The 13269-nt window shown below is 45.3% G+C and overlaps 1 protein-coding gene across 1 annotated transcript in view; it reads left to right on the top strand.

The window, feature by feature from the left end:
- Positions 1-11432, top strand: part of GPR139 (G protein-coupled receptor 139) — a 39758-nt gene extending 28326 nt beyond the window's left edge. The window contains exon 2 of the mRNA XM_060033056.1: positions 10498-11432. Coding sequence (XP_059889039.1) covers positions 10498-11432 — 935 coding nt within the window. The remainder of the gene's footprint in view (positions 1-10497) is intronic.
- Positions 11433-13269: the final 1837 nt, after the last annotated feature.

The raw sequence follows: 13269 nt of genomic DNA, 5'->3' as shown, positions 1-13269 counted from the left end.
CACGTGCCACGGAGCAGCTGTGCCCGTGAGCCACGGCCGCTGAGCCTGTGCATCCGGAGCCTGTGCTCCGCAACGGGAGAGGCCACAACAGTGAGAGGCCCGCGTACCGCAAAAAAAAAGAATTTCCAGATAAGGTGACAGGACTATAGTGCCTGGAATGATCCATGGAGGTAAACGAGAATCTTCCATGGATTCCTTGAGAGCTCAGACTCTCTCCTATTCAGCTCTGCTTCCAGCAAAGTGTCTGGCCTCTAGCTCAATAATTGTCTGCTGAACTGAACTGGCCAGGTGTGAAAAGTAACAAAACTAACATTTACAGAGTGCTCACCATGTGCCAGGGGCTGTACTAAGTATTTTACACGTTATTTCCTCTATTTTTCTAATAACCTATGAGGGTGCTATTTATATTGATGCCGATTTCACAGATGTAGGAATTGAGGTTCAGGGAGATTAATCACTACACTTCACAACCTCTTCCAGCTACGATAGGTTCCTTTTTTCTTTTTAAGTGAGAATTTTTTAAATTATTTATTTATTTTTTGGCTGTGTTGGGTCTTCATTGCTGCGCGGAGGCTTTCTCTAGTTGCAGCGAGCGGGGGCTACTCTTCGTTGCGGTGCGCGGGCTTCTCATTGCGGTGGCTTCTCTTGTTGCGGAGCGCGGGCTCTAGACCGCAGGCTCAGTAGTTGTGGTGCACGGGCTTAGTTGCTCCGCAGCATGTGGGATCTTCCCGGGCCGGGGCTCAAACCTGAGTCCCCTGCATTGGCAGGAGGATGCTTAACCACTGCGCCACCAGGGAAGTCCTATGATAGGTTCTTATGTACCTGGATATGTGGGGTGAAGTTCAGCCTGCAAAGAGGGAAAAGAACAAATGGCCCTTCAGAGCCCTTGCAGGAACCTGGAAGCTATCCCTCAGGGATTGCCTTCACATGAGCTGGGGCCCCACTGCCTGACCTCCACCCCACTAGTCCACAGTCAGTTTCGTGCCCCTAATAGCCAACTTCAGGAAGTATGTTCCACATTCCCTGGCTTCTGCCCTGGAGCAAGTGGAACAATGGGAAACAAGATTGGCCACAGGCCAGCGGGCAGTGCCTGGGGTTGGGACCACATGGATGGACAGCTGCCCTTGGGAAACCCTTCCCTGATCCTCTCCTAGAAGCCCTCAGGGCACAACTGCCTGAAGACCTCCTGGCACCATCCACAGAGGTCAAAAAGACTGAACACCAAGTCCCGTCAGCATCATCTCCCCCCATCCCCTACTGGAGACGAGATTTTAATAATGCTGATGGGGTAGGAAAGGCCCGGGGGGCATGGGGGGCTGAGTCAGTCAGCAAATGCATAAGACCTGGGCATGTGGGAGTAGGTTAGGACATATTCACCGTTCTTGGGTTCCGTGGCTCCTTCTTTGGGGAAGGGAGAGAGCATCTAGAGGGGAACCAGTCAAAGAGCAGTGAGGGAGCTGTTAGGGACTGGACAGCTGAGAGCTCCTAACCTGAGAGGACGCAGCACAGAGGCACCAACGTCTGCGTGGGGAAATGGGGAGGGGCAAGGGTTGGCTTCTTGGGGAGGGAGCCAACCTTGGCCTGGGTGAGCTCTCGAGAATACCTGGTGTTCCCAAGCAGAGTGGGGCAGGACCCAAGGCCCCCTCGCTGTGGGCCTCCTTAAGGAGAAAAAGGCATTCAGGGAGCACCCCCCCCCCAAGGGGTGCTAGAATTGTCCTTCAGGCTCAGCTGGGGGCAGACGAGGCACCAAGGCACCAGTTGTCCGGGGTGGGGCGGGGCAGCCTCCAAGCTAAGCGCCGTCCTGCTGCCAGGTCAAGCCCTCCAGGGAGCGCACGACGTTGATCTGCTCGGCCAGCACCTGGCCCTGCCCTTGAGGCGCCGCAGGTGTCAGGCTGAGCTTTCAGGTCCTTCCTGGTGCCCAGCAGGAGGATGTACACCTCAGGGCAGTGGTGACACACTTCTGGATGCCACTTGTGCCGCACATTCTCTGGCAGTGGAGACATAGATGACAAAGACGTTGGGCTGAGGGCGGGAGAGTGTGCGAGACGGTCATGCTCCTGGCCCCGCGTCCCACAGGTTCGGGCTCACCGTGCGCCAGTCAGGTGCACTTCGGGCACTGTAATCGTCGAACGCCGCAGGGTGGACTCCTTGGGGAAGGCATCAGCTGTGTAGCAGAGGAGCCCCATCACCTACCACCACTCGCTTGATGCTGTGCATGGTGGGTGCAGCTGCCGCGTCGAGGCCACGCCTCCCTCCCCTTCTGGCCCCTCTGGACGCAGCGACCTGGTGCCCTGCCCACCACGGGGGAGCTGGGGCAGCAGCAGCAGCTTGGTTCAGGGTTCCAGAGCCAGCACCAGCATCTTATTTCCCCTTTCCCCTTTATCTCCCCTTGGTCCAAGATCCCTCCGAGACCTGTAGTGGAGCAGGTAACAGTAAGGGAGATGACAGCCCTCAAGAGCAATGCCCCATCACCCAATTCAGTGCCCACTCCCCAGATGATCTAAACAAGGGCAGTGCTGACTTCTTGCCTGCGAGGCTTAGAAATGGCTTTGCCTAAAAACCTGTCCTTGAGGCACCTTCCAGCAACCATATAAATAGCACCACTGGAATGGCTCACAGTGTCAGGGGTCGTCATGTGTCTGTAGGACATGAGGGCTGACTCTTCTAGTACAAAAGATAGGCACCTTGAAGGAAGGAGGGATGCATTTAAGTCACAGGGGATGGGGGCTGAAAGGGGTGAATTGCTCTCTTTTTGGAAATTCACGAAAATATAATTTAGGATGCAGAGAAAGAGGATTTGCAGAAGGTAACGCCAGGAATTTAATCAGCCCAGATACACAACTCTGTTCTTTTCAGAAGACCTGCGTGGACCAAACAGCTGTGGTGTCAGTGGCCTGCTCTCGTTCCCATAACTACCACTGTAGTCAGAAAGTGCTTCTTGGTGTCTAAACTAAATCTTTTTGTAGCTTCACCTTGAGCTCTTTCCCTTCTTACGAATTCTATTAGCTGCCTTTAAGAAGAAAGGAGGGAGAGAGGGAGGGAGGGAGAGAGGGAGGAGAGAGGGAGGAAGGGAAAAAATCTGTGTTACCCTTTAAGCCAGCATTTCTACTTTTGAGAATTTATTCTACAGAAATATGCAAGGATGTTTAATGAAGCTCTGTGGTGGCCAAAATAATAAAATAAAAAATAAAATAAGTAATGTCCAGCCATAAGTGAATATTTCATGAATATAATTGACATAGGAAAAAATTCACGATTTATTTCTAATTGATTAAAAAACCAACTTGGGGCTTCCCACATGCCACGGAGCAACTAAGCCCGTGTGCCATAACTACTGAGCCTGCGCTCTAGAGCCCGCGAGCCACAACTACGGAAGCCCACATGCCTAGAGCCCGTGCTCTGCAACAAGAGAAGCCACCGCAATGAGAAGCCTGCACACCGCAACGAAAACCCAATGAAGCCAAAACTAAATTAATTATTTAAAGTTTTTAAAAAAGAGAGAGAAAAAAGATAATAAAAAACCAACTTGCACAACAGTATTAGTGTATGATCTCATTTTGTGGTGATAATCTTATTACTAATTATATTTATAATTATAGGCATATAAATATCCTAGAGATACAAACACCAAATGGTTAATAAACCTCTGTTCTGGTTGCAGCATTGCAAACCACCCGAACACTTAGAGGCTTAATACAGCCATTTAGGATTATTTGTCCTGGTTCTTAGGCTGACTGGGCTCAGCCGGATGCCTCTTTCTCAGGGTCTCTCACAGTGGCAGCCGCAGGGCACTGGGACTGCAGTTATTTGGGGGTTCCATGGAGCTGGACATCCAAGAGCGCTCACTCACATGACAGACACATGACAGACAGTTGATGTTGGTTGTCGGCTACGAGCTCACCTGGGGCTTTCAACCAGAGTCCCTACACACGACATCTCCATGTGGCTTGGCCTTCTCACAGCTGGGCTCCAAGATGGAGCGTCCCAAAGCAGGTATTCAAAAGGCCCACGTACAACCTGCTCATGCAGTGTCACCCCCACAGTAGTCTACTGGTCGAAAGTGAATCACAGGGACTTCCCTGGTGACGCAGTGGTTAAGAACCTGCCTGCTAATGTAGGGGACACGGGTTTGAGCCCTGGTCCAGCCTTGGATGGCGGAAGATCCCACATGCCGCAGAGCAACTAAGCCCGTGTACCACAACTACCAAGCCCGCATACCACAGCTACTGAAGCCCGCATGCCTAAAGCCCGTGCTCTGCAACAAGAGAAGCCACCAGAGAAGTCACCACAATGAGAAGCCCGGGCACCGCAACGAAGAGTAGCCCCCACTTGCTGTAACTAGAGAAAGCCCATGCGCAGCAACAGAGACCCAACGCAGCCAAAAGTAAATAAATAAATTTATTTTTAAAAAAAAGTGAATCACAGGACAAGCTCCAATTCAAGGGGAGGAGACTACACAAAGGCATGAACACCAGGAGGTATGGTTCACTGAGGACCATCTAAGAGACTAGATACCATAATATCTCTAGAAAATGCGATTCGGACAGACTTTCACTTTCCAGTGTCTAATGTAATAGTTACATGTACAAACTCAGGAGACAAAAAGCCTGGCTTAATGTCTGGGCTCACCACTCGCTTGCTCTGTGACCACAAACAAGTTACTTATAACCTCTCTAAGGCTCGATGCTCTCAGATAATTGTTCCAACCTCATAGGGTGGTTGTAAAAATTAAATGAAATTAAATGTGTGTAAGATGCTTAGAAGTAAATGCTCAATAAAAGTGAGCTAATAATATTATTATACACTGATATGTTTAATTTTTAAAGGTATATTTTACTTTTGTAATTAAAAAAAATAATTTTCAAAGACCAAAAAAAAACAACCAAAAACCAAGAAATGTAGCAGAATTAAGAGATATAAACTCAGAACTCCCAGTCAGGGCTCTTCCAAGGAATCTCCAGGAACTTCTTAGTCCTCACAGACACAGAAAATACCTCTGGAAGACCTTGACCCTTTCCCTCTGCACCAGTCAACCGTCCAGTGGTGGGGTCTGACAGCCCAACCTGTGTTGATCTTTTAGCGCTCCCTAAATCCTCTCAAGTTTGAGCATGGTAAGCTGCAAAGTATAGGAAATGAATTCCCCCAAGAATATAACAAAGAAGCTTTGCAATCACAAAACATGGTCTTTATATTACCCACCTGTCCAACGACACCATTGACAGAAAAGATTTGCTTTTTAGAAGCACTGACTTTTTTTTTTTTTTTTTTTTTTTTTTTGCGGTACGCGGGCCTCTCACTGTTGCGGTCTCTCCCGCTGCGGAGCACAGGCTCCGGACGCGCAGGCTCAGCGGCCATGGCTCACGGGCCCAGCTGCTCCACGGCATGTGGGATCCTCCCGGACCGGGGCACGAACCCATGTCCCCTGTACCGGCAGGCGGACTCTCAACCACTGCGCCACCAGGGAAGCCCTAATGCAATATTTTTTAAAGTAAAAATGCAATGAAATGGAATTTCAGGTGGTGATGACTTGCGTTTCTTCGCTTATTCACCCTTTATAAATACACACAGACCCTGTCAACACCACTCCTTTTCTTTGGGGAAAAAACTGTCACAGTGGAAATGAAAGGATTTTTCAATGTGGGGAATTATAGCAAATGCCGACCTTGGGAGTTGAAAATTCTACCTTCTCATTTCTTTTTCAGAAAATCAATACACAGGCATTGTTCCATTCCCCTCTGGGTCTCTGTGGCTCACACATCTCTCTCATCCCAAGGATGTTCTAAGTGTTCTTGATATTGCCTTGGGAGCAAATCGACCTGCACGAAAGCAATGGGAAACTCAATGTCTGCGGGTTAGTTTCTCGAGAGACGCAATTACTAGAAACTTAAGGAAATGTCAAATATGAATAGCTGGAAATTTAATTTGGAGTTGATGACTTGCCTGACTTAAAGCATTAATTAGATGGAGATGGAATATTTTTGAAGAGTTTGGATAGGGAACATTTTTAGCACCACATTACAAACAGGGTTCGATGAGGAAGTAAGAGATGGTGTTGGAAAGTGACTCTCCGCAGAATATATACAGTCAGCCCCCTGTATCCGTGGATGCGGAACCCACGGAGACAGAGAGCCATCTGTACTCTACAATTTTATTTAAGGGACTTGAGCATCTGCAGATTTTGGTATCACAGGAGGGTCTTGGAACCAGTACCCTGCAGATACTAAAGGATGACTGTATAACATTTTTTTCTGGGGACGCCCCAGCATTTATTCATCCCTACCCCCCTTATAAGCTGGGGAGCAGAGCAGGGACGTGAGAGAGTGTGTGGACGTTGTTTAATGAATGGAAAAAAGAGGTTCTGAGAAATGACGGCACTTTTCTAAGTCAGGGGCAACTGAGAGAACAGGAATCACTTTCCTCCGGCTGGAAACGAAGCGGAACTTGATATGCCATAAAGTCAGAGAGAGCTGGAGTCAACTTCAGGCTCTCCCACTTACTCAGTTTGTGGCTATGGAGAGAGAACCTAAATATCAAAGCCTCAGTTTCCTTCCCTGTAAAATAGGGATGATAATAGGACGGATGAGAGTCCTTCTTTCAGTTCCATGAATACCAAGTTCTTTCCTACCTCAGAGCCTTTGCACTTGCCATTCCCCCTGCTTAGAGTTCTTTTCGCACGGATTTTTTATGGCAGATCCCCTCTCCTCATCCTTAATTGAACTCAAATGTCCAATCTAAAAAACAACACCCCCCAACGATTTGTCTCATCCCTTGGCTTTATTCTGTATAGCATCACTATCTGAAATGCTGTTGTACATTTTTGTATTTATGTGTTGTCTCTCTCACCCACTATACTATAAGCCCCATGATAAAAGGGAACTTGTCCATTTTGTTAATTCCTGCATCTCCAGCACCTCATACAGTGCCTGACACACAGTAAATGCTCCGTTAATAATTGTTGAATGAGTGGATTCTCAGTCAAGAACTAACATTCATTGAGAACTTACCACATGCCAGATACTGTCCTAACCACTTTATAAAAATTATCTCACTCAATCCTCAGAATAACCCTATTAAACCTGTTTTATGAAAAAGGAAACTAAGGCACAGCGGGATTGAATAAAGTTGCCCAAAGCCAAAGAGTCAATAAATAATAGAGCCAGGACTGAACCCCAGGCAGCCTGGCCCCAAACTCCACATTCTAAATCACTGTGCTCTGATGCTCTTGGCTTGATGGGAAAGCATCAGACCTGGTTTTTTGGGTTTTTTTTTTAACATCTTTATTGGAGTATAATTGCTTTACAATGGTGTGTTAGTTTCAGCTTTACAACAAAGTGAATCAGTTATACATATACATATGTTCCCATATCTCTTCCCTCTTGCGTCTCTCTCCCTCCCACCCTCCCTATACCGCCCCCCCCCCCAGGTGGTCACAAATCACCAAGCTGATCTCCCTGTGCTATGCGGCTGGTTTTACAGCTTGAGTTCCATGAAACTCTGACTGTCAGGTCGGAGTAGCCTAACTTTTGACCCATCACCTCCTCCAAAGCCTTTGCCCTTCATTCTGTATCTATGCACCTGTGGCTCATGTATCACTGTGTGTATTCTTGTTTGTCTCTTTAATATTCAGCCCCTTGCATGCTGTTTCTACACTCTCTGAGTGGAGACTCTGAATGTCTACAATACTAATTTGTATCCATCTTGGGCCCATGTACACAGAAGGAAGATGCTAGATGTTTTCTGAAAGGATGTCTAAATGAATAAGACATTTTCGAACACTTTTCAACAGGCTGTTTAATAAAAGAGAGCTATGAAGTGCAAAAATGTATACAAAGCAAGTAGAAAGCTATATGAGTATTCCTTGCCTTAATAAACTCAACTCTTCATGCTTTCCCCACCTCAGGGCCTTTGCACATGCTGTTTCCTTTGCTTGAAACACCTTCTCCAACCACCTTTTTTGCCTATTTACCTCCTACTGGGTCTCCAAATTTCAGCTTGGACATCACTTCCTCAGTAAAAATTCTTCTGATCACTAATAGCACTTACTAGAGCTTCCAGTTACACATTTTCTTCTGTGAGTCTTCAGTTGATGCTTTTCTTGCATAGTAAACTCTAAGCTCCATGAAGTTAAGATGGACCATGTCTATTTTGTTCAATATCTCCTTCCAGGGTATAGCTCATAGTAATTATGGAAAAACACTGTTGGATGCATAAGTAAACTTTTGAAATTCCAGGATTAAGAATATAAAGAATTTTGCTTTAATGGACCTCTTTTCTTAGATATTGACTTAAAGTAAAATTTACTCATAATTTTTCTTTATTGTCCAGGGTGTAACATACTCACATGGTGCCCTCGCTCCCACTTAGAAGTACTGATATTGCCGAGTGGTTTAAAGCATGGGTATTGAATGCTCTAAACCACTGGGAATGAATACTGGATAATTAATATAATTGGTACCTTAACTCTCCACCACTTCAAAATGTTATTTCAAAGTGCTTTGAGCAAGAACAAGGACAGCACAGCCTTAAACAAACAAACAAACAAAAAAACCTGACAGTGCCAAGTAATGAGAGGTTATGGAGCAACTGGAACTCTCATACTCTACTGTTGGGAGTGCAGATTAGTAAAACCACTTTACAGAGCAATTCAGCAATATCTGGTAAAGATGAAGATGCACATATTCTAAAGCATAATAAACACCCTTCTACATACGTATATACTACCTGAGAGAAACTCTGACACATAGCTACTTGTCATGGAGAGTCATATCAAGGTATTAACTATAGCAGTTTATAACAGCAAAATCCTGAAACCAAGTTAAATGTGTATATATATATATATATATATATATATATATACACACACATATATACATATACAAAGACACATAGATGTCTATATATAGTATATGTGTATATATATACACATATAGACAGCTAGATGTATATGTCTACATTAATATGTGTATATATACATATATAGACACGTGTGTATATGTATAAATATGTCTGTGTATATATGAATAAATAAATTGCAATAAGGTTATTAATGGAATTGCTCTATAGTTGTTAAGATGAGTGAAATAGATCTACATGTATCCAAAAAAAGAGGTCTCAAAAGCAATTTGTTGTGTGAAAAAAAGCAGCATGTAGAGTGGCAGGTTCTGTATAAAAGAAAGTTAAGAGTATGCAAACGTGGCCCTGAAGATCGCAGCACTGTGGCTGCCTCTGGCGGGGAAAGGGGGAAGGGAAATGATGGGCCGGAACAATTTCAAAGAAGACTTCAACTGCATCTATAGTGTCGTTTCTTTATTTAAAAAGAACTAAAGCATATGTGGCAAAGTGTTAAAATGTGTTTAACCTGAGTGATGACTACACCAGAGTGTGCATATTAAAGACATTTTCACATGTGAACTATTGTGAAATAATTTTAAAGGCACATGCGAGAAAGAGAGCCCTGGATTCCAGCTCTGCCACTGCACTTCAGACAGGGGACATAAATTCTCTCAGACCCTTGTTTGCAAACTAAGATTAATAATGTTCAAATTTCAGGTTTGGTTGTGACTTAATGAGAATAAGTGTGTAGAATGACTTCCAGATGTTATCCGTTGGGCTATCATTTTAGAGTCAGTTCCTAATGACCTTCCAGATGTATCTTATTCAGAGAGACATTTGTTTTTTTAAAACTGATCAGAATTATGTGGATGCATTCCAAAACAATTCTGACCCCCAGAAAAATAATGTATTGCTACTATATTTGCAAAACCTATATACACACCTATTATACAGACATGCATAAGCACAGATTATTTATTAACTATGAATGCCCTGAGGGAGGGGTATTTGGGTGGTTGCAGAATAAGAGTGGAAGGAAATTTTACTTTTCTATTAACTTTAATTATGTACCATGTGTACCAACTCTAAAAATAAATATAATTTATTTTTAAATTAATCTAAAGGTCATGATCTTCTCCATTCCTTCAATTCTGAACCCACTTAAAAAAGAAAGGTCTTAAAATCCAAGTTCTAAAGGTTCTTAAGAGGTTGTATAGTCCAATGTCCTACTTGAGCACGGGAAACAGGAAATGCCATCCCAGCCCCATATTCTCCATGCAGTCAGACAAAAGAAAGAGCAGAGGACTGGGGATTAGAGGATCTGGGTTTGGTCCCTGTCACCATGAATGACTAACTCTGTGGCTCTAAGTGAGTTCCTTAAGTTCTCTGAGACCCAGTCTCATTTCTGAAGCAAGGACAACGGCAGCACCACTGTCATGACTGTGTGAGGGACAAATTAAGTACCATGTGAACAGGAAACTTTGTCAAAATCGTATCCAGATGTTTGTATGAGGTGCAATTGCAGTGCAGAGATTGTCCCTCAAGAGCATGGGTTCAGTCCCTTTGATTTCCGTGGGAGTGCCTGATACACTATGCCTAGGGGCCCCTAGTAGCCAATAAAGTCATCTTGCTTCAGACGTAAGCCAGATTCTCTTCTCTCCACAGCAAATATCCTAACCGTGATCATCCTCTCTCAGCTGGTGGCCAGGAGACAGAAGTCCTCCTACAACTATCTCTTGGCACTTGCTGCTGCTGACATCTTGGTCCTCTTTTTCATTGTGTTCGTGGACTTCCTGTTGGAAGATTTCATCTTGAATATGCAGATGCCTCAGGTTCCCGACAAGATCATAGAAGTGCTGGAATTCTCATCCATCCACACCTCAATTTGGATTACTGTTCCATTAACCATTGACCGGTATATTGCGGTCTGCCACCCGCTCAAGTACCACATGGTCTCCTACCCAGCCCGCACCCGGAAAGTCATCGTAAGTGTTTATGTCACCTGCTTCCTGACCAGCATCCCCTACTACTGGTGGCCCAACATCTGGACTGAAGACTACATCAGCACCTCCGTGCACCATGTCCTTATCTGGATTCACTGCTTCACTGTGTACTTGGTGCCCTGTTCCATCTTCTTCATATTGAACTCAATCATTGTATACAAGCTCAGGCGGAAGAGCAATTTTCGCCTCCGTGGCTACTCCACAGGGAAAACCACTGCCATCTTGTTTACCATTACCTCCATCTTTGCCACACTCTGGGCCCCACGTATCATCATGATCCTCTACCACCTGTATGGGGCACCCATCCAGAACCGCTGGCTGATGCACGTTATGTCCGACATTGCCAACATGCTGGCCCTTCTGAACACGGCCATCAACTTCTTCCTCTATTGCTTCATCAGCAAGCGGTTCCGCAAAATGGCGGCCGCTACCCTCAAGGCCTTCTTCAAGTGCCAGAAGCAACCAATACAGTTCTACACCAACCATAACTTTTCCATAACAAGTAGCCCTTGGATCTCGCCGGCCAACTCACACTGTATCAAGATGCTGGTGTACCAGTACGACAAAAATGGAAAACCTATAAAGGTATCCCCATGACCTCATAGGTTTGGCAGCTCGCGTCTCTGCATAATCCATTTCCAGATGGGAATGTGGCCCATCCTATGGCTGAACAGCTCTCCTGAAGAGTGCTAACCTGATTTCCTGTCTCCACAGATTGAGCACCTCTCAGACTGGTAGATGAGGAAAGATGGAGGAGAAGAAAGAAAAGCATGAATCTTGTTTTCATTTATGCATTCATTTCTACCAAGTCATGCTGACAGCAGAAGTCCCTACCAGTTTGAAGATGTCATTGGAGGTTGTGTCATTATCCTGTGGCCTGTAAGGACACACAGTAGAGAAATAGTCTATGACTTAGCCTTGGCACCATCCACGGTCACTGGAAACCGCTCATTTATGTGACACATCAAGCCACAGTAGCACATAGCTGAGCCCACACTCTTCTTCCAAGAGCTGAGGTCATCCATCATTTCCCTGTGTTGTTACCAGCAGCTAACGATGCTGACCAATTCGAGAATTTTCCAAGGTGCCCTTTGTCCTAGTGAGGGTTTTGGTCTTGAAGTGGCCCTGGCACCCCAATCTGTAGAATGAGATTCTGGGGGCAGGCGAGGATTGGATCTTACTCCAACTCTGGTCAGAGCTTCTGTGCAAAGGCTCCTGACCTACATAACCACGACACTCAGACCTGGGGTCTAAGATGCAGCCTTTCTATTTGCCATTATGTATATATTTTAACTAGTTCCTCCAAAACAAAGGCCCTGCCTGGTGTGTGGGGATATAGGAGGAGTTCTTGAGCCCAGAAAAACAAAAAAATAAGCCCACTCTTGCCATTGTTTCAATCCATCCTTGTGTCAGCTGTGTACGGTCTCCTTACTCAAATAGCTTCTTGTTGCGGTGCCGCTCACGCTTCCTGGAGAAGGCTTTATGTGTAGAGTTGCCAACCCTGCCTCCTTGCTTGCTGAAGCCGTCACCAAACTGTTTTATTTGAAGTGACTTTGGAACTGGGTTTAGTTTTTGAGGGTCAGGAACTGTAGCTCTCCAGGTGTGAAGGGAGACATTCTCAGCTCTGCCCCACTGTCCAGCTGGCATTGCCATTCGGCCGCAAATGGCAGTGGAAAGGTATGCGTGTTGTCTGCATGTCTGCGCTTTGATGCACATGGCTCAAAAGGGTGGTGCCCGTTTTTGGTGATGCTATTTAACCCAGATCCTTTGCAAAATAATAAAATATGAATTTATTTATTCTGCTCTTGTCTGTCCAAGGCAAGAACAGTTCTAGGGTGTAATTAATAGAGGCTTCCCTGGGAACTACAACTCATGTGTGCACACACACAGACTTGATTACATTAGGTTCCTATGTGCCCCATGACGTGTTTTGAAAGAAAAATCCATGCTGGAGTTTTTCTCAGTTACATTTTTTTAAAAACTTCTCTCCCAGATTCCCAGTATTTGAACTTATCCCTGTTCTAGAAGAAGTCTTCCAAAATGATTTTGGAATTGTATGATATTTTTGGTGATCCAACAAAAAGCAGACAGTCCACCTGGAACACTTGGTTCCTCAGGCTGAATTTTTACTGCACTTTTGTCCCTAAATTGGAAGACATGTCTACCCTTTTAAAGGGAACTTGCAATAAATGAGCAGGGTAGAAAAGGCTCCGATGCCACACAATCCCTAAACTTCAACCAATGTCCTCAACACTAATTCAATCAACTTTAGGTCACATTCATCCTGATGATCCGAATTCCTACTCCTTTTTTTTTTTTTTTTTTTTTTTTTTTTTGCAGTGCGCGGGCCTCTCCCGTTGCGGAGCACAGGCTCCGGACATGCAGGCTCAGCGGCCATGGCTCACGGGCTCAGCCGCTCCGCGGCATGTGAGAT

This window comes from Delphinus delphis, chromosome 15 (assembly GCF_949987515.2).
Source record: "Delphinus delphis chromosome 15, mDelDel1.2, whole genome shotgun sequence".
In the NCBI taxonomy this organism is placed as follows: domain Eukaryota; kingdom Metazoa; phylum Chordata; class Mammalia; order Artiodactyla; family Delphinidae; genus Delphinus; species Delphinus delphis.
The sequence above is the reverse complement of the archived record's forward strand: the minus strand, read 5'-3'. Positions and strand labels throughout refer to the sequence as shown.